At 41.9% G+C, this 24,358-nt stretch overlaps 1 protein-coding gene across 1 annotated transcript in view; it reads left to right on the top strand.

Moving 5' to 3' along the window:
* dmgdh (dimethylglycine dehydrogenase) overlaps nucleotides 1-24,358 on the top strand; it is a 129,879-nt gene that overhangs the window by 90,444 nt on the left and 15,077 nt on the right. Inside the window, exons 10-12 of the mRNA XM_063049319.1 lie at nucleotides 3,677-3,842; nucleotides 5,909-6,039; nucleotides 7,702-7,919. Coding sequence (XP_062905389.1) covers nucleotides 3,677-3,842; nucleotides 5,909-6,039; nucleotides 7,702-7,919 — 515 coding nt within the window. The remainder of the gene's footprint in view (nucleotides 1-3,676; nucleotides 3,843-5,908; nucleotides 6,040-7,701; nucleotides 7,920-24,358) is intronic.

Below are 24,358 nucleotides of genomic sequence, written 5' to 3'. Positions count from 1 at the left end.
TTTGACCTCTCTCATTAAAAAGGCATTTTTGCCCACAGAACTGCTGCTCGCAGGATGTTTATTGTCTTTCTCACCATTTTCTGTAAACTTTAGAGAGTGTAGTACGTGAAAATCGCAAGAGATCAGCAGCTTCTGAGATACTCAAACCGCTCCACCTGGCACCAGCTGTCATTCCACGGTTAAAATCACCTAAATCACATTTCTTCCTCATTCTGATGTTTGGTCTAAACAACAACTGAACCTCTTGACCATGTTTTCATGCATTGACTTGCTGCCACATGATTGATTAAATATTAGCATTAACAAGCAGGTATAAAGGTGCACCTAATAAAGTGGCTGCTGAGTGTTTGCTTTAATTCACAACATTCTTGTCGACGCCAGACGCTTGTGCTTTCAGGTCCATGTCTAGAAGTGCTAGTACAGAACTATAGGTTGAGACAAAAGTGCAAAATTCAGGTGAGCTGCCTAGACTGGTGTTCATTTATGAAGGAAGTACTGACAGTGCCATTGAAAGTAAAAGAAAGCAGCAGGTGCTGGAAATCTGAAATAATAGAGCATGTTGGAAAAATTCAGTAGGTCGGGCAGAAAACATGGAAAGAGAAGTATATGTAAGATTCCAGGTTAAAAACCTATTGTCATAACTGGGAAAGAGAGAAACAAGTCAGTTTTGAGTTGCTGAGAAGGTGGAGTGGTTAGTTAAGCCCATCACCCCTACTGGGGCATAGGCCGCTGACAGCTGCTCGCCAGAGTCCTCTGTCCTGGGCCTGTCTTTCGAGTTGTCCCCAGGTGTAGCCCATTAACTTGGTGTCAGCTTCAAGGTTGCATCACCATGTGCTCTTTTCCTTAATTCTTTTTCTGTTGCCTGCTGTTGGCTCTCTGCCACAGATCGGTGTTGCTGATGACTCTTGGCCAGCAGATCCAGAGGATTTTCCTCAGATGGCTATTAATAAAGGTCTGCACTTTCCTAATGAGAGTCTTTGCTGTCCTCCAAGTCCCCGCCCCATACAGAAGAGCTGACTAAACACTGGAGTTGAATAGCCTGATCTTAGTGGGCTGTGATAGCTCCTTTTAGGACCAGATGTTCTTGAGCTGGATGAAAGCTGCCTTAGCTATTCCAATCCTTGTCTTGACATCTGCATTGGTGCCTCCCTGTCTGTCAATGACACTACCCAGGTAGGCAGAGACTTCTACCTCCTTAAATGGACTTCCCTCGGGAGTGACTGGGTTGATGTAGACTGAATTGATCTTGAAGACCTTAGCTTCCCCTTTGTGGATGTTAATCCAACTTGTGCTGATGTGGTTGCCATGTCTGTACTTTTTTCCTGCATTGGCTTGTGGGTATGGGATAGGACGACTGTATGATCAGCAAAGTCCAGCTCATCCAGTTGTTTCCAAAGAGTCCACTGGATCCCATTCCTTTCCTGTGCTGTAGATGTCTTCATGATCCAGTCTATGATGAGAAGGAACAGGAAAGGGGACATCAGGCACTCTTGTCTGACTCCTGAAAGCTGCTGGTGAGCTGTCCACCTTGGTTGACTCTGCAGGACATTCCCTTGTATGAATTCCTGATCAGTCTGACCATCTTGCCTAGTACTCCACAGTGCCGCAGGATTCTCTACAGGTTCTCTCTGCCTAGGTGGTTGAAGGCTTTTTCATCATCAACAAATATGATGTACAGAGATGAATTCCACTCAAATGACTGCTCAACTACGATGTGTAGTGTGGCTATTTGGTCAGTACATGATCTGCTCTTGACAAAGTAATCTTAACAAGGAACCCCCCCTTTCCTGTCAGGTGGGTTTAGAGGTGTGGGTCTGTTCAGCAGATCTTCAAGTGTTCAGTTGCTGCTATGTTCCCGCTATGGCCTTTCCATTCCTGTCCTCAACTGGCGTCTCAGGCTTGCTGTACTTGCTGGACAGTTTCTCGGTGCTGCCGTACAACTTCCCTATGTGCCACATCCCACTGCTTGTTCTGCTTCTTCAGCCAAGTTGTGTATATAACCGTGCTTCTCTGCTTTAACATTCTTCTTCACTACTATATGAGCATGCCACTCCTGTGCTGTGGCCTTTCCCACTTTAGTCCTGCTGTTATTCATGACTGCTTTCTTCTGTCTTCTCTCTTTACCTTGTGTAACATTTCAGATGAGATCTATTCTTCCTGCTGGTTCTTTTTGGCACCTAGTACCTCTTGACAGGCCGAGTTTACAGTCTCCATTACTTTCTGCCATTCGTTGTGTATGTCCTCTTCCTCGTGCAGTTCTGGTAGCACATGGAATTCATTACTGAGGACAAATTGGAATGTTTATTGAGGTGTGATGTCTGACAGCAGAAGTGGCCAGATTGTGAAAGAGATTATGTGAAATTGGAGTATCTGTTATTGATTCTAGAGATTTGCATCATGCACTGCCAGGGGTGGTGATGGAGGCACTTTAGAGGCTCCTTGGTAGACAAATGATTATGCAGAGATTGGAGGGAAATGGACCATACACAGAAAGAATTACCTGTCCTTGCCTTAATTAGGTTGGCATAACTTTGTGAGCCAAAAGCTTGTTCCTATGCTGTTCTATGTCCAGATGAAAGATAGATACCTATATGAACCTTATTATAACAATGCAAGACTCCAGTGTGGGAGTTGGACCCAGACTTAAAGTTGCAGGTGTTAGAGTGCTCTGAGTCACCCCTGTACAGGGCACACCAATGTTCTGAAAGCAGTTACACAACCTGCATTTGTTTTTTTTTTCTAGTGTAGAGGAGACCTAGATTTGTAAATGGAAAACGTAGTAAACCAAGAATGAAACAGGTACATGAGAGTTGCTACTTCACTTGGCAGCTGGCAGTCCCTGTCAAAGTCACTTAGATCACATTTTTTCCCCATTCTGATATATGGTCTGACAACAACTGAATCCCTTGACCATGTCTGTATGCTTTTATGCATTGAGTTGCTGCTGTATGATTGGCTGATTTGATGTATGTATTAACGAGCCAGTCTACAGGTATACCTAACAAAGTGGCCACTGAGTCTGCCCTCTCAGCTGGACATGCTATATAAAATCCATAGGCACAACACTGAAGGAGAAGGGAACTTAATTGTTTGTACCTACTAAAGACAGATTATCTAGCAATATTCATGTAGGATTTTGCTATATTCAGTTTGGCCCATATTTCCTCCATTATTATGCTGAGTACACTTCAAAGGTAACTAATTGGCTGTAAAGCTCTTTGCGATGTTCAGAGGTTGTGAAAGATGGTTTAGAAATACAAGTCTTTCTTTTAGTGTGACCTTTTTCCTAAAGATTCTTAAGCATCAAGTTACAAAGTGTAAATGGAAAACATTTGGACTGTCATACTTTTGACAACTATTTAAAAGAAGTCTATGTTCAAGTCCACTTCAAAAAGTCTAGTATCATCTTTCAGCACTGAGGCAGTGTTGCACTTCTAAAAATGCTCGTGAGTGTTTCCTGTAAACTGGCTGTGCTTTTTCCTCCATTAAAGCAGTGACTACACTCCAAAAGCATGGAAAGGATTGTAAAATGTTTTAGGATGCTCTAAGCTCAAGAAGGGCACAATATAATTAGAAGTTATTTTTGTTAAATGTTTTGAAGAGAATACCATAGTTGTTCAATATAAATATGGCTTACAAACACTTTCTAATGTGCCTTTGTTTAATCCATTCCTAGACCTAGTTTTCGCCGAACAAACTGGTTTGAACCAGTCCGTCGAGAATGTAAGCTGGTCATGGAAAATGTTGGCGTATTTGACCTTACACCTTTTGGCAAATTTTCTATGAAAGGAAAAGACTCGTCCAAGCTGTTGGACCGCTTGTTTGCAAATGTCATTCCAAAGGTTAGTAGATGTTAGCAATAGTATAGGATTTGACACTATGTATATATATATTCAATTTTACAATGGTACACCTGTCTCGATATAATTTCCCAATAAAAATAATTTTTATAAGACATTAATGATAAAGAAAAATTATCAGGTTCATGTGGTAACATGATGCTAATTTCACCCCCAAATCCCCCCAAATTAAAAAAACAGGATTTCCAATTTGAATCTTCTCGTGGTTCTTAATTCATAGCTTTTGATTTCACCCTTCCCCCTAATAAAAATCTACCTGCAAGTATATCTCCATCATCACTTATCCTCAATCTGTTGGAATCATGAAGCTGGCCATTGCAAATCTGCTCAATACCTGCTTCATTAAGGCACTGAGACCACCTGTGATAAGGATAAGGTTTGTAACCATAGTATCCTTTTTCATTCTCTATAATTTTTCCTCCATGAGCTGTGTAGTCAAACATGTTGTCTCTCTCCACAACCTCAATACCAGTGGTGTTTTTGAATACATCCTGTTTATCACATGACTGCAGGTTTCTCTTAAAACAATTTCTCCTCCATTACCTATGCATTCACCTATATGCACATCAAGGTCCAATTCTGCAACACTTTTTTTCTTATCCCAGTGCAGTATTATTATTCCAAAGCTAAGATGTCCAGGTAATGTCTCCAACATTGTCGTTAATTTCATAATTATCATGTTGTCCAGCTCTGTCCTTATGGCATCACTTTATGACTCCACCTTGTAAGTGTTCATCCTTTTCTGGTTTGGAGAATATTTGCTCATAAGCTCCAAAAATGCAGAAGGCATATAAAATAGGAGCAGAAGTAGGCAACTTGCCCCTTCAGGCCCGCTCACCAATCAATGTGATTACAGTTCCTTCTCATGATCCCACTCTCTTCCTTTACCCCTTTATGCATTTTTCAATTAGAAACTTATTTATATACTTCTTAAAAATATTCAGCTACTTTGCTTTCTGTGATACCATTTCCACTAATTCAGCACTAACTGAGAGAAGAAGTCGCTCTTTCTCAGTCTTAAATCTAACCTAACACTGTGACCCCGTCTTCTAGACCAGGGTAATGAACATCTTTGAGAGCATGTGCCCAAATTGGCAATAATCTTCTAAAAGATTTTCATGCCATGGTAAATTAAAGCAGAGATTATGATTGATTAATGAATTTTGTAACAATAATTATGGACTTTTTAAGGAAGAATGATGAGTCCTGTTGATTACTTATGTGTGTTCATTGTTTTACTATTAAAAATATAACAGAAATAAAAGAAGCATTTTAGAAAACCTGTCCAAAAATTATTAATGTTAATTGTTTTAAAAAGCAATTGAAAAATAACAATGCTAAATAGTATTGTTATTGTACCTTATATTTAACATAAAAAGTGAACATGAAATTATAAGCTTTGATGCATAGTCATATAGATCAAGAACGAAAATAAACATGTTTTAGTCTCAGTGAGACTTTGGTTGCTTCATTAATGAAGGACAGAAGGAAAAATATAAACAGAGCAAGGTCAATAACTGGCCCAACAGTTTGCTCTCCAAATACTGACGTGTACATCAGATCTGCGATGATTTCGAAACACATCATTCAATATCATGCGTTCTCACAAATGTCTACATGGTACCAAGCCAGCATGAGATGTTTACCGTGAAAACATCTCACTGCTACTGGGTTGTAAACAATTGTTCACTACTCCATTTGGCAGGAAAGATAATTATTATGTACTTTATTATAGGTGGGGTTTAAATGAACGTGTGCCAACAAAATTTATGTGCATGCCACCTTGGCGCGACATAGATTCACCAGCCCTGTGACATTCTTCTAAATTTTAGTGAATACAAACCTAGTGTGCCCTGTCCAGTGCTTCGCAGAATGATCTTTGTGAATTAGACCCATGTCCCTGGTAAGATCTTATGATAGAAGTGGAGTCCAAAGGAGAGCCATAGCCATTGGCAACAGCAGGATAGCTAGAAAAGGATAGAGAATGACAATTGTAATGATAAAGTCAACAGAAGTCACCCATTTTCATTCATTCTCCTCTCTCTCAGCTGGGTTATATAAATATCAGTCATATGATTACCCCAAAAGGTCGGGTTTATGCAGAAGTGACCATCAGCCACTTATCAGAAGAGGAGTTCCTGCTGGTGACAGGGTCAGGCTCAGAGCTCCATGACTTAAGGTGAGCTCTGATTAAAACAAATTATAACTTCATTCGTTTTCTCCATTTTGTTTGGTTGAGTTCATTGGAGCAGATGCAAAACCATTTGCCTCTTTTGAAAAAAGAACAATAGATTATATTGTATGTTAAAAAGAAAATGATTTAAACCTTTATTACCTTCCACACTTCAGCTTTTTTGTCTGAATATTTCTTTCCAAATAAGAAAACAGAGCAGTGTGCCTGCAGATTTACTGTCTTGCAGAGCAGATTAGTTGAATAGTTTTCTGATTGGGATGAGGCAGTTATCTTTTTACTTGACCACAGGAACGTCTGTTTTACTTATTCATTGACAGAATGTGGGCATCACTGCACAGATTGTCATTTATTATTGAGCTCAAACAGATTGGTTTACCATGCCACGCTGAACAGCCAATCACTTAAGGATAAGATTCTCGTCACCGATTGGTCATCCTGGGCAAAGACAGAAGGCACCCTCTCCTAGAGTAGGGAAGTTATACAGTAACTTGGCAGTACTGTAAAGAACATAATATCCATAGAAATCAGTGGAATAGACATCAGAGTATATCTAGATTGGAGAGCTGATCCAGTTTTGCCTCCAATACTTTATTGCCGAAAGTCAAAATTGCTCCCAGTTGGAATTTATAAGACTGTTAGATTTGTGGCATATATGAATATTGGTAATGTTGTACCTTGGTAATAATTTTGCTGAACAGTAGGACCTTTCTCTAAATTAGATGATCGTAGATTGATATTAAAGAAGTTGTCTCACTATGTTCTCAAGAGCAATTAGGGATGTTTACAATGTATGGATTGAAAAAAAGATGTCCCATCTTTAAATGTGAAATACCCTTAGAGAGTAAGACCATATACTTTGGATATATACTTCAAGAATGGTTGAAAAGAGATAAATATTTAATGAATGTACTGCTGGTGGCTGGTAAAAAGACCCTTACCAGGAAATGGTTATCACAGGAGAGCCCAACTTTAAATGTATGGATGGAAATTACAATGGACATTTACAAGATGGAGAAGATAACAGCATCTGTTAATCATAAGTTGGAACAATTTTATTCATACTGGAAAAAATGGTTTAACTACATAACACCTCATAGGCCTGATTTTATTCTCACAAGTCAGTGAATATGTTGTAAAAAAAAGATCACTCCCTACTATGTGCAGTTTTCTTCTTTCGATTGTTCTTTCTTTCCTCTCCTTTCTATAAATGTATACCTCAGATAAGTATTATGTGGAGATTTGTGACAAATATGATTATATGATATATATGTACAGTATCTGAAATACTGAAGTATCTGGAAATGTTTGTTTGATGATGAAATTCAATAAAAAATAAATTACAAAACAAAAAGAAAAAAAATGTCCCTCAAGGACATGAGCACACTAGGCAAGAAATTTAAACTACTTTGTTAGGCAAGAAATTTAAAATACTTTGTTCAAGTATTTAATGGTCTCTACTGTGGGCAGGAGAAAAGAAACTCATGATGAAACTTACCAAAGCCTGGCATATTGGTAAAAGCCCAAAGACTGGTGTCCACTGCCCCCACCACATGCAGGCATTTTAAACATTTACTTGTTTTTTTTTCTTCTTTCAAAGGTAAAGTAGAGATTTGCCATTCACTTCATCTATTATTTTCATGTTTGTAGATATATAGAAGAAGAAGCAACTAAAGGTGGCTATGAGGTTGATATTCGTAATGTTACTGATGAAATCGGGGTGTTGGGTGTTGCGGGTCCATTTTCACGGAAGGTTCTCCAAAAACTCACAAAAGTAGACTTGAGTGGAACAGCATTTAAGTTCTTGCAGTGTAAGCCTCTTACAATGGCTGACATTCCCCTCACTGCAATGAGGATCTCCTACACAGGTTGGTGTCTAATTACCAATGGTTTGGCTCATAGCATTGCCTCAGATGTTTTCAAATGTAAAAAGTTTGTAACTAAATAAATTTCTGTGGCTAGAAAAGTTCTAATGTGAGTAACTTTACAAATGTACTTACCTGAACCAATTAGAAATTTTTATTAGGAATTTTAATACATAAGACCATAAGACATGGGAGGAGAATTAGGCCGTTTGGCCTGTTGAGTCTTCTCCGGCATTCCATCATGGCTAATTTATTATCCCTCTCAACCCTCTGTATCCGTGAATTTTCTTATTTGGTGTAATTAATGAGATGAAAATCATGGGAAATTCATTCTCAGACTCAAAATCATACACAAGAGTTTGTAAAATTATCCCTGGTATTTGTCCTGTTTCTCACCAATGAAACTAAAATTTGGTCTAAGGGAAAAAAAAGGAGTTCCATGAAGTCAGAAGACAATTCACAATCCTGTGCCCAGCTGCACAATTACAGTTTGTATTTTGTGATTATAATGTGTTCTTGTAAATAAGCTAATTATCTTTTAATTCACTTTTGGAAGTAGGTTGGTTTTGAAGCAATTCTAATTGGTTAGGTTTTGCGTTTTGTTTTGTGTTCTATATCACCTAAATTTGCAGTAATTTTGCAGTACCATATATGGTAATATTTAATTTAATTTAAATAAATACACAGAACACCAAAACATTTGTCTTCAATCCCTGATACAAACTCCATTTCTAGCTATTGCCTCTATCCCTCTGTCTTGGATCTGAAAATAAAGCAGGCTGTTGAAATGTTTGTGTCATATATGATCCAAAAATGAGCTGTGGACCACTTCTCCGAGACATTATTTAAAGTTATTTTCACTTCCATAGGTCAACCTACTCTCTTTCTATTGAATTCTTCAGCCATTCTCCATCCATGCCATTACAACTCTAAGGCTTGACTTATCCAATACACCCTTCCCTTCTTTCCCTCGTTCTACTCACTGAAGACTCCCATGCTAGAAATTCATCCCCGGTCAGCTGTGGTAAAGCACACTAGCCACATTGATGCATTTTATTGCGCCTTGGAAGTTCATCCAATTTATTACTTCCTGGCCTAATTAGGAGGGCAGCATTGCCAAATAGTACTGTGCTGTACTATTCTACGTTCGAGGAGTAATTTAAGTGTGGGAAACAGTGATCGACATATCACAAGGATTAGGATAGCTACAGAAAAGGATGTGGACTGTGCCAAGGTGAATATTTAAAGAAGGGCCATTTCCAATGTAATAGTAATAAATCTGGCCCAGCCAATTTGGAATCAAAGCCTGGCAGACAAGATTGTAATTGAATAATGGGATGTTTCGGCTACAGTGTATTTGTGCTCCCAGAAGGAGAAGGGTAGGGAGGTTAAAGAATGAGCTCCCTAGGTGACTAAAAATATGGAAAGTACAGTAGAAAAATGAGCTGATGTCAGCTTGATCACTTTACAAGATCACAAGACAAAGGAGCAGGAGCCATCGAGTCTGCTCCGCAGCTCCCCCATGAGCTAAACTATTCACCCATCTAGTTCCAATTTCCGGCTTTTTCCCCATATCCCTTGATACCCTGACTAAGTAGATACCTGTCAAACTCCTCCTTAAACACCCTCAATGATCGGGCCTCCACAGCTGTATGTGGCAACGAATTCCACAAATCCACGACCTTCTGGCTAAAAAAATTTCTCCTCATCTCTGTTTTAACGGGGTACCCTCTAATTCTAAGACTATGGCCTCTTGTCCTGGACTCACCCACCAAGGGAAGCAAACTTTCCACATCTACTCTGTCCAACCCTTTCAACATTCGAAATGTTTCTATGAGATCCCCTCTCATTCTTCTATACTCTAATGAATACAGTCCAAGAGCCGACAAACGCTCCTCCTTCAGTGAGAAGTAAGTAGATTTCAAAGGAAAGTGAAGAAAAAAACTGAAAGGGACAGAAAAAATGAAAAGGACATAAGAAAAGATAAGTGCCAAGTGTAAAGAGAATTCCAAAAATATTCTTTAGAACATAGAGAAGGATTAGAAGAGGAGAGATGTGACAAAACAGAAATTAAAAAGGAAATCTATTCATGAGTAACAACTGCTAGAAAAAAATAATAAGAAACAGAATTAGTGGTCACTTGGGTAATTTATAGAGAAAACCAGGATTGTTAATGGCAAAACATTCTTTCTTTCTTTTTAAATCTTTTTATTGAGTAAGTATACAAAAAAGGTAAGCCATATAAACATTAATACAATGTTAAAGTATAATAAAATTCCAAAAGATAACAATACCAAAAAGAAAATACTACAAACAATGTAATTTAAGCATAAGAAACCAAGATAACATAATAGTATACTAGATTTTATATATATCAATGGAAAAAAAGAAAAAAAAAACCCCAAAAAAAAACCCACCGTGCAACTAACTAAAAGCAAAGCAAAGCAATGGGCTAACTTGAAACCAAACAGAGTTAAACTTAAAATCACGTCCTCAATCCCGACCTCCATTAAAACAGTGAAGAGAAAACAAGAAGGGTAAATATTAATGGCAAAACATTCTAACTTGCTGATATTTGTGAGGAACTAACAGAAATGAAATATGCACTACAGTTCACACTTTATTAACCTTGAATGAAATATGCTTGGTGTATGTGGACTTCTCAAAGTCATTTGATAAAACGCATCATAATCCACGTGTTAACATTTAAAATGGAATGAAAGAGGCCATAGCAGCATTGGTAGAAACTTGGCAGGGAACAGGAAATGTAGAATAGGGTGCCCCTAGGGTCCATATTAAGACTCTACTATTTGTAATATTTGCTAATAAACAAGGAATTTCCAAATTTTTAGATAACACAAAAATGTGGAAGCAGAGAATAGTGGGATATGGATATTGTAGAGGCAGGAGGGATTATTTTCAATAGGGCACTAATTACTAGTTCAATTAGTTAGGCACAACATCATGGGCTGAAGGGTGTTATGGTCTTGCACTGCTTTACGTTCTACCGTGAAGAATGTAAAGAGGACAGTGATAGACTTCAAACGGACATCAGCAGCCTGGTGAACTGAGCTGATAGCTGGCAGGTGAAATATGATGCTTGGATAGAAGACAGTGAAGATGTAATATGAACTAGATGTGTAATTCTAGAAGGGGTTCAAGAATAGGGTCAGGAGGATTTACAAAAATTATTTCAGGGATTAAAAGGAGTTTGATTAAAAATAGAAAATGCTGGAAACGCTCAGCAAGTCTATGTAAGTAGAAACAGAATCTGTGTATTTTCATTTCCATTTAGGGATTTTATTTATGCGGGTAGGTTGGATATAATAGAGGTTTCTCTCCTTGGGGAAGAAAGGTGTTTCAGAAAAGACCTGCAAAATGTATTTAGATCATAAGACCATCATAGCAGCAGAATTAGGCCATTCAGCCTATCAAGTCTGCTGCGCCAGTTCATCATGGCTAATTTATTATCCCTCTCAAACACATTCTTCTCCCTTCTCCCGGTAACCTTTCACTAATTAAAAATCTATCAACATTCACCTTAAATATGTCTTGGTATCCACAGCCGTCTGTGGCAATGAATTCCACAGATTCACCACTCTGGTTAAAGAAATTCCTACTCATCTCTGTTCTAAATAGACATCCCTCTATTCTGAGGCTGTGCTCTCTGGTTGTAGACTCACCACTCTTAGGAAACATCCCCTCCCCATCTACTCTACCTAGGTTTTTCAATATTTGATAGGTTTCAATAAGATCTGCCCTCATTCTTCTAAATTTCAGTGAGTAAAGGCCCAGAGCTATCCTCATACATTTCTCATACATTAACACTTTCACTCTCGTGAACCTCTTCTGGACCCTCTCCAATGACAGCACATTTTCACTTAGATAAGGTGCCCAGAACTGATCACAGTATTTTAAGTGCAGTCTGATCCCACAGGAAAATGAACCTCAGGGTTGTATATGGTGACATATATATACCTTGATAATAAAATTTACTTTGAACTTTGATGCATCATGAAGGGCATAAACAGACACGATATGGGAAGGTGGGGTGAAGAATGAAAAGAGGGATTGAGACAAGGAAAGGCTTTATGCTGTGAATGGTTAAGATATGGAATGAATGCCAAGGGTAGTAGTGGATGCAGATTCAGTTGTAGCATTTGGGAAAGGAGCTGGACATGAATTACTTTATCAGGAGCTGGGAAAGTTGGTGAATGGAATGAGATGAGCCAGCATGGGCTCCTCCTGAGCTATAACCATTCTGTGATTGCAATAAAATGAGTTTCAAAGGTAGAGTACAAGGTGCCATTGTATCTCTAGGCACTCAGCTGTTTTAAATTTAAGCAAATGTTCCTGCACTACAGTTCATACTTTATTAACCTTGATCGTAAATGAAAGCTATTTCTGGCAGCTTCCTCAAATAAATAATAGTAAGTTTATTCCAGGAGACTGGCAACTCATCTGGTTCTGTTTGTCGTTAAAGAAGCAGAAGAAACAATCGCATATTTCCAATTATCATATCATTGCAATAGTGCTATCTTAGTAAATGCAAACATTCTAGGAAAGTGTCTTGTAATCAGATTATACCAAAAGCTTTCTGCATTGAAATCATTGAACAGATTTGAGAAATGTGGAGCCAGGCTGCAGATTATAGTAAAAGTTCCTGCAGAAACCTTTAGTAACACACACAAAGTGTTGGAGGAACTCGCAAGTCAGGCAGCTCTATGGATAGGAATAAAAAGTTAATGCTTCAGGCCAAGCCCCTTCATCATGCTGCATTCCTTCAGCATTTTCTGTTTGTTACTCTGGATTTCCAGCAACTGCAGAATCTCTTATACTTATGTTGCAGAAACTTTTTTAAAATTTTATAATGACATATTAGTATTGAATAACTTTTCTTATCTGTTTAATTTTTCACAACAATATCCTAAAAGTTTTTTATGAGGAGAGCATATTAATTAACTGCTAGTATAGCTAATTTAATGGCCATTTACTTTAGTTGTTTAATTTATTTGTCTTAAATATGTATTCTGTTATTTAATGATTAAAGTTTTGTAAGCAAGATGGAATGAATTCGCACAAACACTTCCCATCATAAACCATTCTCAATTTTATCTTTAGCTATTTAAATCTCCTGTCATTATTTTAAGATTCCTTTGAATTATTGTGATTTTATTTTAAGATGAATTTTGGCACATTCTTGAGAAAATTACATTTTATTTTAAATGAAATAAATGCAAGGACTTGTCACTTTACTATGTGGTAGGTGAATTAAATCTCAATGACACTTGCAACAAAAATATTTTAAAATTAATCCCTTGTTCTTTTTGATTCAGCAGTAAGATGTATCCTTAAACAAAAGGCACAATATACTTGTTAAAGGTTATAATTAATTACTTTATCAGAGATATATAAAGAATAAAATATAGAAAGAAGGTAAAATGAAACAGTAAGAGAGTCAAAATAATACTTAGCAACAAATCACAAAACCACTCCACACCATATATAACTGGAGGGAACAACAGATGCCCAACAGCTTTTCCAGTCTCTCTCTCTCTCCCCCACCCCTTTCTCAATGCTCTTGTCTCTATCTAAAAAATCATAGCACTAGTTGCAAACCCAGTCTAAAAGAAGGTTTCCCCTTGCACAAAGAAGTCACCTCTTTTTAGATGCTCCAAGATCCCTCAAAAATCTAACATTTTACCCCAGTACTTTTTCAGACAAATAAGTTTTTCACCATTATCTACCCTCAAGGCTGTAGACTGGTTCTCACACTGTTCTCAAAACGTGGTTGTGGACTGATTCCCTTGTACTTTCCCGAAACATTCTCATATTCCAGACTAACACCTTACAAACTTCCATTTGTGTTACATATTTTAGCATTTCCATTTTAAATTTACCTTCTTACCCTATAACACTTGATTGAAAACCTGACAAAAAGGATCTTGCCTGTGAAATAGGATACACAGTATGTACATTGTAAAGTAATTGTAAATACATAATTTAGATGGTTATTTGTAACCATTTTTAACCAAATAAAATGGGTCAGATTTAACATTTCAAACACACAATATAAATTGTCCTCTGGCATTTATAGTATTTGTTTTGAGGTAAGCAGCTGCAGCGATTATTTGTTAGCCTTGAAGGTAAAGTAGGTTTAGCAGGTTTTAATTGTCACAGTGGCAATGGTCTCAATGACCTTTGATGACATCATTTTTCTGTGATTCAATTACTAGTTTAAAACAATTAGTCTTGAGGTTTTACCAAAATCTAACTTCAAAAGTAAGTGAAACTAACTTTCTAAAGTGAAGGACAAAATGCAGCTACAACTGGACTGAATATTTGGCACAAGCAGCCAAGGACACATTTCTACACTTGGTTTCAGGGTCTTTTCAATTTATACCCTCAACATTTTACAATAAATCTTGGAGTCATTAAACTCATATTGCTTTGCACTCTTCAACCCAACCTGTATTCACAGTCGAGTATTTCTACAGCTAACTTTACTGAGAAGCTGTGTGATTAATGCATCATATACCCCACCAGTATCTCCAGCCCAAACATTGACACTCACATACACACAAATTATCTGGTCATTGTATCTTGCAAAAATGCAGCTTTTTTTCTATGAGCATGTGTTGTTATAATTTATTCTGACTCAGCTACCCAATGTCAACTACCCAAATGTTCCAGCATAAGCAAACTTGGTTTGATCAATCCATGGCCTTGGTCAACCACTTATCCTATAAACAAAGTCCAGTGACGCACACTAAAGTTTCAATGGCCTGGACTTCATTGACATGGAAGAGTTGGGGGTCACAGAGAGTGATGGCTGGGAGTTAGCATGGACAGCAATGCCGTTTCTTTCTCTTAGCCCCACACTAAGAAGGTAGGCCTGAGAACTAAATATAATGATGTGAATTTTTGCATAGAGTGGTTTCTTAACCATATAGTAATGAGGAATCACCTCTGGCACAGTAAGCCCTTAGGCACAGATCTTAAATCTGACATCCCCATTTGCTTCTCCAGTGTTCAATCTCTGTCTTGTTCCACGTTCACCCACTGGCTTCACTGGCTACCAACAGAGGATCCCTAAGTTTTTCTCACCCCCTTTACTGGTGACTGTTTTTAGTGTTGCTGTTGGTGCTACCACTAGAGAAAAGAGTGAACCTATTGTTAGTGTTCCTGTTCGGTCCCATTCTGTCTAAGCCTCCATCTATCAGTCCGTTCCATTTTGTGCCTATGCCATTTACTCCAGTCCAACTCTTTCTGTTACGGGATTCCCAGTCTACAGTCATACTTTTCTCCCATCATCCAAGTTTCAGTGTCCTGACCGCCATTTTCCATCAGCACATGCTCTTCCCAACCTGCATTCAAGATCCTTGACGTTTTCCATTACTCACCCCCTTTCTCCGGTGTCTGCAGCTCTCTACGATTCTTTTCCAGTCGGATTCCTAGCTGTTTCTCCGCAGTGCGATGGTATTTGAAATCACCCCCAAAATGAAGAGCATTGCTGTGCCGCTGGCAGTGGGTCATGTATCATTGGAGAGGGATATATGACCTGGCAGACTGCAGTCACAGGGTAGTTTGATGTTGATGGCTGCAGCTGTTGCTATCCAAAGGCCTCAGTCCTCCCTGGAGTCTGGCAGGTGTAACTAGAAGCTAAATGTTCCATCTTGGTCATTTCAGAGAAAGTCATGCAGGTCAATTACCTCAGTGGGGATTCGGAGCCAGAGGTTACCACATGTTGGCCTCACATTTTTCTCCATGCTCTGAGGAAAGAGGGCAGCCACTCTGACTTAGGTTGTTACTTTACATTTTAGAACTATATCCTTTGTCAGTGCAACTGGAGGACTTCTCCAGCAATTAATTCTTTAAATAACCACAATTTATGGAAGGATTAAAAGGTGTAGCACATTGCACTATCCAGAACAAATGAGTATCTGCACTTACTAAAAGCTGGCCTCACGTGCACAGGAATGAGAAGAAATCACATTGAAACACAGAATTTTTATGGAGCTTAACAAGTTTGTTGGTGAGGATATTATTTTCTGACTGGGGAGTATAGAACCAGAAGTTGTCACCTCAAAATAAAATTGTCTTTTGTGAATGCAATGTAGAGAATTTTGTTCACTCAAAATGTTGTGGATCATCTCTCCCAGCAAATCAGTTTATTACCACTGACAAACTGTTGAGAAATTTGTTGCGTTGTCGCAGCAATGCAGTGCAATACATAAAAATGACTAAAAAATAGAAAAAAATACAGTACCATATAAAAATAAATAAATTGTGCAAGAAGAGAGCAAACTAGTGAGGTAGCAATCATGGATTCCTGTGCTGTTCAGAAATAGCCTCAAGATTCGGAAGAGTAAATTTAGGACGGAAATAAGGAGGAACTGCTTTTCCCAGAGGGTGGTGAATCTGTGGAATTCTCTGCCCAATGAAGCAGCAAAGGCTACCTCAGTAAATATATTTAAGACAAGGTTAGATAGATTTTTGCATAGTAGGTGAATTAAGGGTTATGGGGAAAAGACAGGTAGGTGGAGATGAGTCCATGGCCAGATCAGCCATGATCTTATTGAATGGCGGAGCAGGCTTGATGGTCCAGGTGGCCTACTCCTGCTCCTATTTCTTATATAAATCTGATGGCGGAGGGGAAGTGCCGTTCTTAAAACATTGAGTGTATATTTTCAACTTCCTGTACTTCTCTCCTGATGAGAGTGACAAAAAGAGTGCATGTCTCGGATAGTGAGGGTCGTACATGATGGGTGCTACCTTCTTGAGGCATCGGCTTTTGAAGATGTCCCCAGTGGTGGGGAGGCTAGTGCCCATGATGGAGCTAGCTGAATCTACAACCCTTTTCCAATACTGTGACACAACCAATCAAATGCTCTCAAGGTACATCTGTAAAAATTTGCTAGAGTCTTTAATGACATGCCAAATCTCCTCAACTCCTAATGAAGTATAGTCATCTATCTATGCTCAATCACTATATTCTAGTCTGAGATTCAAAGATTATTGGGTATTAAGAGTTTTAAGAGGTCTAAATAAAATGCAGAGAAGAGGAGATGAAAGAGAAGATCACCCTGAAAAGACCAAAAGGTCTTTTCTTGCTGATATTTCGTGTTTATATTCTCCACGTCTAAAGGAGAAGCATTAAAGATGTTGTCTTCTGCACAGTTTGCAGGAGTCATAATGAGTCATTTACTTCATTTATTGAACTGTACCTGTGCTGTTAGCTCACAACTAGAGTATTATTCTGAGGTTGATCCTCCTCATGATTGGACAGATGGAATAGAAAAGTAAATCTGCGGAATGGGAGATCACAAATTGAGTTGGAGACAGTTCCTTGAAGACATTACGCGAGAGCTTTAAAGAGTGAGCAGGGCTTGTCACGACTTGTCTGTGGAGTGGGAGGTTGCTGGGTTTATGAGTAACTTAGCAAGGTCCAATAAAAAGAAGCAAGGAATAAGCAGAGCGGCCATTGTGTGAATGGGCCACGGTTAGAGTGGGAGGCTTTGCCTCAACAAGCTTCGGTGAGAACAGGCAAGAGACTAAGGGTGCTGAGTCTTTTGGAATAATTTATCTGACTGTGGAACTTAATCTTAAGAATTTAGAGCCAAAGGTATAACAAGTGTAGTCAAGATGGTAGGTTAGCGCAGCGGAATGACTCCTCCTTTGAGATGTGGGATTGCAGGGTGCCTAATGGTTTCTCTGATAATTACATAACTGAAGGGGAACCAATATGCTGGCCAGGAGATTTGCTAATGCTGCTTGGGAGGGTTTTATCTAGTTTTGCAGGGGTTGGGAACCAGAGGGATGGGGAGGAAGGTAGATGTCAATGCCAGTAAAAACAGGCAGGAGCAAGTAAGAAATAACTTGAAGCGTGTGCATTTTATTGCTAGGAGGGGTAAAGGTAATGAACTTCAAGCATGGAACAGTACATAGAACTATGATGTTATGCCTATTACAGAGACTTGGTTGAGGGAGTGACAGGAATGGGTATTTAACATTCCAGGGTTTTGATGTTTTAGAAAAGATAGAGAATGATGTAAAATATTACAGCTGCACTCAGAGGGAAGATAATGGAAGGCTCATCCACTGAGTCTATATGGATAGAACTCTAAAATAGGAAGGGTGCAATCACTCTGATGGGATTGTACTACAGACCCTGCAATAGCCACCAGGACATTGAGGAACAGATATGCAGGCAGATTAACGAAGGGTGCAAAAAATAGGGTTCAACTTCCCTAATGTAAACTGGAACCTTCCAAGTGAAAGAGGTTTAGATGGGGCAGAATTTGTTAGGTGAACCCAGGAAGTTTTCTTAAAGCAATATGTAGATAGTCCAACAAGAGGGTGGGCTGTACTGCCCCTGGTGTTGGGTAATGAGCCTGGTCAGGTGACCAATTTTTCAGTGGTAGAACAGTTTGGGAAAAGTGACCACAACTCCTTAAGTTTTAAAATGGCTATAGATAGGTATGGACCTTGCGGAAGAGTACTATATTGGAGAAGAGCAAATTACAAGAGTATTAGGCAGGAACTAGGGCAGGGGTTCCCATGGACCTGTCATGGTCCGGTCCGTGAAGTCCGTATTCCGGTTCACGGTCCGGTCCATCGACCCTTGCTCCAGGTTTACCTGTCAACCCTGTTTCTGTTCTTGAGTTCTAATTGAGGCAGCTGATGCTCGTTGGGGCTGGCTGCATAAGTACCTTCAGAGACCAGGGCGTGGGTGCTGGATTGTTCTTGTCCTTACTCCTTGTATCCCTTCCTCTGCCTTCTGTTTCCTCACCAGAAGCCCTGCCTTGCCTTGCCGGTAACTCTCACCTCGCCTGAAGTTCTCGTCTCGCCTTGCATTGCCTGAAGCCTTGCCTTGTCTTGCTGGTAACTCTCGCCTCGTCTCACCTGCAGTCTTGTCCTGGAGCCTCCCTGTACCTAGCTCCCTTCCTGTCCCTTGCCTCCATCGGGTAAGCCAGGCCGTCTTGCCGTTACCTGCGGTTGGTTCTGTCCCTTCCTGTCCCTTGCCTCCGTCGGGTAAGCCAGGCCGTCTTGCCGTTACCTGTGGTTGATTCTGTCCCTTCCTGTCCCATGCCTCCATCGGGTGGTGATCCGCGCCCTGCCCAGGAGTACCGTGCCCTGCCCAGGAGGAGCCTGTCTAGCCTCAAGCCTGGAGACTGCAGCCTCCTGCCTAGCCTCAAGCCTGGAGACTCCAGCCTCCTGCCTAGCCTCAAGTCTCCAACCTCCTGCCTCTTGCCAAGCCTCGCCTCAAGTCTCCAGCCTCCTGCCTCCTGCCAAGCCTCACCTCAAGTCTCCAGCCTCCTGCCTCCTGCCAAGCCTCGCCTCAGGTCTCCAGCCTCCTGCCTCCAGCCAAGCCTCGCCTCAGGTCTCCTGCCTCCTGCCAAGCCTCGATTCAGGTCTCCAGCCTCCTGCCTCCAGCCAAGCCTCGCCTCAGGTCTCCAGCCTCCTGCCTCTGCCAAGCCTCGCCTCAAGTCTCCAGTGTCCAGCCTCCTGCCAAGCCTCGCTTCAAGTCTCTAGCCTCCTGCCTCCTGCCAAGCCTCGCCTCATCTCTAGCCTCCTGCCAAGCCTCGCCTCAAGTCTCTAGCCCCTAGCCTCTTGCCTCCTGCCAAGCCTCGCCTCAAGTCTCTAGCCTATAGCCTCAAGCCTGAAGACTCCAGTCTCCTGCCTCCTGCCAAGCCTCGCCTCAAGTCTCTAGCCTCTAGCCTCCTGCCTCCTGCCAAGCCTCGCCTGAAGTTTCCAGCCTCCTGCCTCCTGCCAAGCCTCGCTTCAAGTCTCTAGCCTCTTGCCTCCTGCCAAGCCTCACCTCAAGTCTCTAGCCTATAGCCTCAAGCCTGAAGACTCCAGCTTCCTGCCTCCTGCCAAGCCTCGCCTCGTCTCCAGCCTCCTGCCTCCTGCCAAGCCTCGCTTCAAGTCTCTAGCCTCCTGCCTCCTGCCAAGCCTCGCCTCATCTCTAGCCTCTAGCCTCCTGCCAAGCCTCGCCTCAAGTCTCTAGCCTATAGCCTCAAGCCTGAAGACTCCAGCCTCCTGCCTCCTGCCAAGCCTCGCCTCGTCTCCAGCCTCCTGCCTCCTGCCAAGCCTCGCCTCGTTTCCAGCCTCCTGCCTCCTGCCAAGCCTCGCCTCAAGTCTCTAGCCTATAGCCTCAAGCCTGAAGACTCCAGCTTCCTGCCTCCTGCCAAGCCTCGCCTCGTCTCCAGCCTCCTGCCTCCTGCCAAGCCTCGCTTCAAGTCTCTAGCCTCCTGCCTCCTGCCAAGCCTTGCCTCATCTCTAGCCTCTAGCCTCCTGCCAAGCCTCGCCTCAAGTCTCTAGCCTATAGCCTCAAGCCTGAAGACTCCAGCCTCCTGCCTCCTGCCAAGCCTCGCCTCGTCTCCAGCCTCCTGCCTCCTGCCAAGCCTCGCCTCAAGTTTCCAGCCTCCTGCCTCCTGCCAAGCCTCGCCTCAAGTCTCCAGCCTCCTGTCTCCTGCCAAGCCTCGCCTCAAGTCTCCAGTCTCCAGCATCCTGCCAAGCCTCGCCTCATCTCTAGCCTCTAGCCTCTTGCCTCCTGCTAAGCCTCACCTCAAATCTCCAGCCTCCTGCCTCCTGCCAAGCCTCGCCTCGTCTCCTGCTTCCTGCCAAGCCTCGCCTTGTCTCCAGCCTCCTGCCTCCTGCCAAACCTCGCCTCAAGTCTCTAGCCTCTAGCCTCCTGCCTCCTGCCAAGCCTCGCCTCAAGTCTCTAGCCTCTAGCCTCCTGCCTCCTGCCAAGCCTCGCCTCGTCTCCAGCCTCCTGCCTCCTGCCAAGCCTCGCCTCAAGTCTCTAGCCTCTAGCCTCCTGCCTCCTGCCAAGCCTCGCCTCAAGTCTCCAGCCTCCTGTCTCCTGCCAAGCCTCGCCTCAAGTCTCCAATCTCCAGCATCCTGCCAAGCCTCGCTTCAAGTCTCTAGCCTCCTGCCTCCTGCCAAGCCTCGCCTCATCTCTAGCCTCTAGCCTCCTGCCAAGCCTCGCCTCAAGTCTCTAGCCTATAGCCTCAAGCCTGAAGACTCCAGCCTCCTGCCTCCTGCCAAGCCTCACCTCGTCTCCAGCCTCCTGCCTCCTGCCAAGCCTCACCTCAAGTCTCTAGCCTCTAGCCTCCTGCCTCCTGCCAAGCCTCGCCTCAAGTTTCCAGCCTCCTGCCTCCTGCCAAGCCTCGCCTCAAGTTTCCAGCCTCCTGCCTCCTGCCAAGCCTCGCCTCAAGTCTCCAGTCTCCAGCATCCTGCCAAGCCTCGCCTCATCTCTAGCCTCTAGCCTCTTGCCTCCTGCTAAGCCTCACCTCAAATCTCCAGCCTCCTGCCTCCTGCCAAGCCTCGCCTCGTCTCCTGCTTCCTGCCAAGCCTCGCCTTGTCTCCAGCCTCCTGCCTCCTGCCAAGCCTCGCCTCAAGTCTCTAGCCTCTAGCCTCCTGCCTCCTGCCAAGCCTTGCCTCAAGTCTCTATCCTCTAGCCTCCTGCCTCCTGCCAAGTCCCGCCTCAAGTTTCCAGCCTCCTGCCAAGCCTCGCCTCAAGTCTCCAGCCTCCTGCCTCCTGCCAAGCCTCGCCTCAAGTCTCCAGTCTCCAGCATCCTGCCAAGCCTCGCCTCATCTCTAGCCTCTAGCCTCTTGCCTCCTGCTAAGCCTCACCTCAAATCTCCAGCCTCCTGCCTCCTGCCAAGCCTCGCCTCGTCTCCTGCTTCCTGCCAAGCCTCGCCTCAAGTCTCCAGCCTCCTGCCTCCTGCCAAGCCTCGCCTCAAGTCTCTAGCCTATAGCCTCAAACCTGAAGACTCCAGCCTCCTGCCTCCTGCCAAGCCTCACCTCTAGCTTCAAGCCTGAAGACTCCAGCCTTGTCCTGCCTGCCTGCCAAGCTTCGTCCTTGCCTAGTTCTGGGGTCCGAGCCAAAGGCAAGACCCAGGTACTGGGTCCTTGTCCAGTCTCTGGCTCGGAGTCCAAGACCGGGCTCCTAGCTCTCTTGTCCAGTCCTGTTCCGGGTTCCCGGTTTTTGTGTCCATGTCCTTGTCCTCAGCCTATATCCTAGTCCTGTCCCTAGTACTTCAGCGTCTGTGTCTTGCACTTGGGTCCATTCCCAGACACCGCCTTATGACAGGACCATTAACTGAGGGATCTGTGGACCCCTGTTTGGGAACCCCTGAACTATGGACAGTTAATTGAGAAAAGCTGTTTTTGGGCAAGTCCATATCTATCATGTGGAGTGTGTTTAAAGACCAACTGCATAGATTACAGGACAGGTATGCTCAAGTAAGAAGAAGAGACAAGAATGGCAAGGCAAGTGAACCTTGGATGATGAGCGAGGTAATCAATTTAGTCAAGAAGAAAAAGGAAAATAATGTAAAGCTTAGGAAGCTAGAATCTAACAGAGCCCTTGAGGATTATAAGGAAGCCAGAAAAGAACTCAAGAAGGGAATTGGGAAAGCCAGGGAGAGGCCATGACAAATCCTTGGCAAGTAGGATCCCAAAGCATTCTATACATACATCAGAAGCAAGAGAATAACTAGAAAGAGGGTAGGACCACTCGAGGGTGATTGATGAAGACAGAGCTGTGGTTGTTATTTATATGGATTTTGGTAAGGCATTTGGCAAGGTCTCTCAGAAGAATCTCACAGAGGAGATTAAGATGCACAGGATCCATTGTTAATTGGCTGTTTCAATTCAGAACTGGCTTGCCCGTAGAAGACAGTGTAGTGGTCAAAAGGACTTATTCTAACTGGAGGTCTGTAATCAGTGGTGTACCACAGGGATCTATACCAGGTGTCCCCCGCTTTTCGAACGTTCGCTTTATGAAACCTCACTGTTACAAAAGACCTACATTAGTACCCTGTTTTCGCTTTCAGTAGGTGTTTTCACTGTTAAGAAAAAAAATTCAGCGCGCGATAAAAATTCAGCGCGCAATAAAAAATCAGTGCACGATAAAAGGCAGAGCGTGCCCCGAGCAGCCACTCTCCCCCGGATTGGGAACTGCTTTGCTTTAACATGAGCCTGTGAGCAGCCGTTTGCAAGATGAGCTCTATGGTATCGGAAAAGCCTGAAAGAGCTCGTAAGGGTGTTACACTTACGGTAAAACTAGACATAATTAAGCGTTTCGATCGCGGTGAACGAAGTAAGGACAACGTGAATTTGGCTTGTGGAAGCTGACGAATATGATGTTGAAGAGGTTTTGGCATCCCTTCACCAAGAACTGACAGATGAAGAGCTGATGCAATTGGAAGAAAAAAGGATAACAATCGAAACCGAATGAGTAATGATAAAGTACGACTTTAATTTTGAAAGGGCATGTCGGTTTAGGAGATATTTGCAGGATGGTTTGAGTCCTTTCTTTCTTTTTAAATCTTTTTATTGAATAAGTATACAAAAAGGTAAGCCATATAGGCACTAATATACTGTTAGAATATAATAAAATTACAGGAGATATTAATACAGATAAAAAAATGATACAATGTAATTTAAACATAACATAATAAGGTAACATAATAGTGTACTAATTTATATATATATATATATATATCAATAGAGAAAAGGAAAAAAAAACCCAAAAAAAAACCCACCGTGCAGCTAAACTAAAAGCAAAGCAAAGCAATGGGCTAACTTGGAACCAAGCAGAGTTAAAGAACTTAAAATCACGTCCTCAAACCCGACCTCCATTAAAAACAGTAAAAAAAAACAAGAAGAGAATATAAATAAGGAACAAAAAAGAGAAGAAAAAAATTACATTAAATGAAAATATTGAATAAAAGATCTCCAGGTCTGTTCAAATTTAAGTGAGGAATCATAGAGATTGCTTCTAATTTTCTCCAAATTCAAGCATAATATCGTCTGAGAAAACCAAAAAAAGGTAGTTGGAGCATTAAGCTCTTTCCAATGTTGTAAGATACATCTTTTCGCCATTAAAGTAAGAAATGCAATCATTCTACGGGCTGAAGGAGAAAGATTACTGGAAATTTTAGGTAATCCAAAGATAGCAGTAATAGGGTGAGGAGAGATATCTATATACAAGACCAAAACATATGAGTTAAAGAGGCTATCTGCCCCGGACATCTATCACAAAAAGGATTAATATGAGAATAAAAATGAGCTAATTTATCTTTGGACATATGTGCTCTATGAACAACTTTAAATTGAATTAGGGAATGTTTAGCACAGATAGAGGAAGTATTGACTAATTATGAAACTTAGGAAAGCTCCATTTGATAAGATTAGGGTAGATTGGGAACAGGAATTGGGTTCTATCATTTCCGTGGATGACTGGGGGCAGATTTTACAATCTGAGTCCTTGTTAAAGAACTGTGTGATAGAAAAATGCGCAAGGCTCAGCAGAAAAGCAAGCCTTCCACATCAGCCACAGCAGATGACGAACCTCGACCTTCGACATCGAGGCAGGCAGTCATAGGAGAAGATGAGCTGCCTCCCCTGATCGACGATGAGATGACACC

This window comes from Mobula hypostoma, chromosome 5 (assembly GCF_963921235.1).
Source record: "Mobula hypostoma chromosome 5, sMobHyp1.1, whole genome shotgun sequence".
Taxonomy (NCBI): domain Eukaryota; kingdom Metazoa; phylum Chordata; class Chondrichthyes; order Myliobatiformes; family Myliobatidae; genus Mobula; species Mobula hypostoma.
This window is presented reverse-complemented; position numbering and strand designations above follow the sequence as displayed.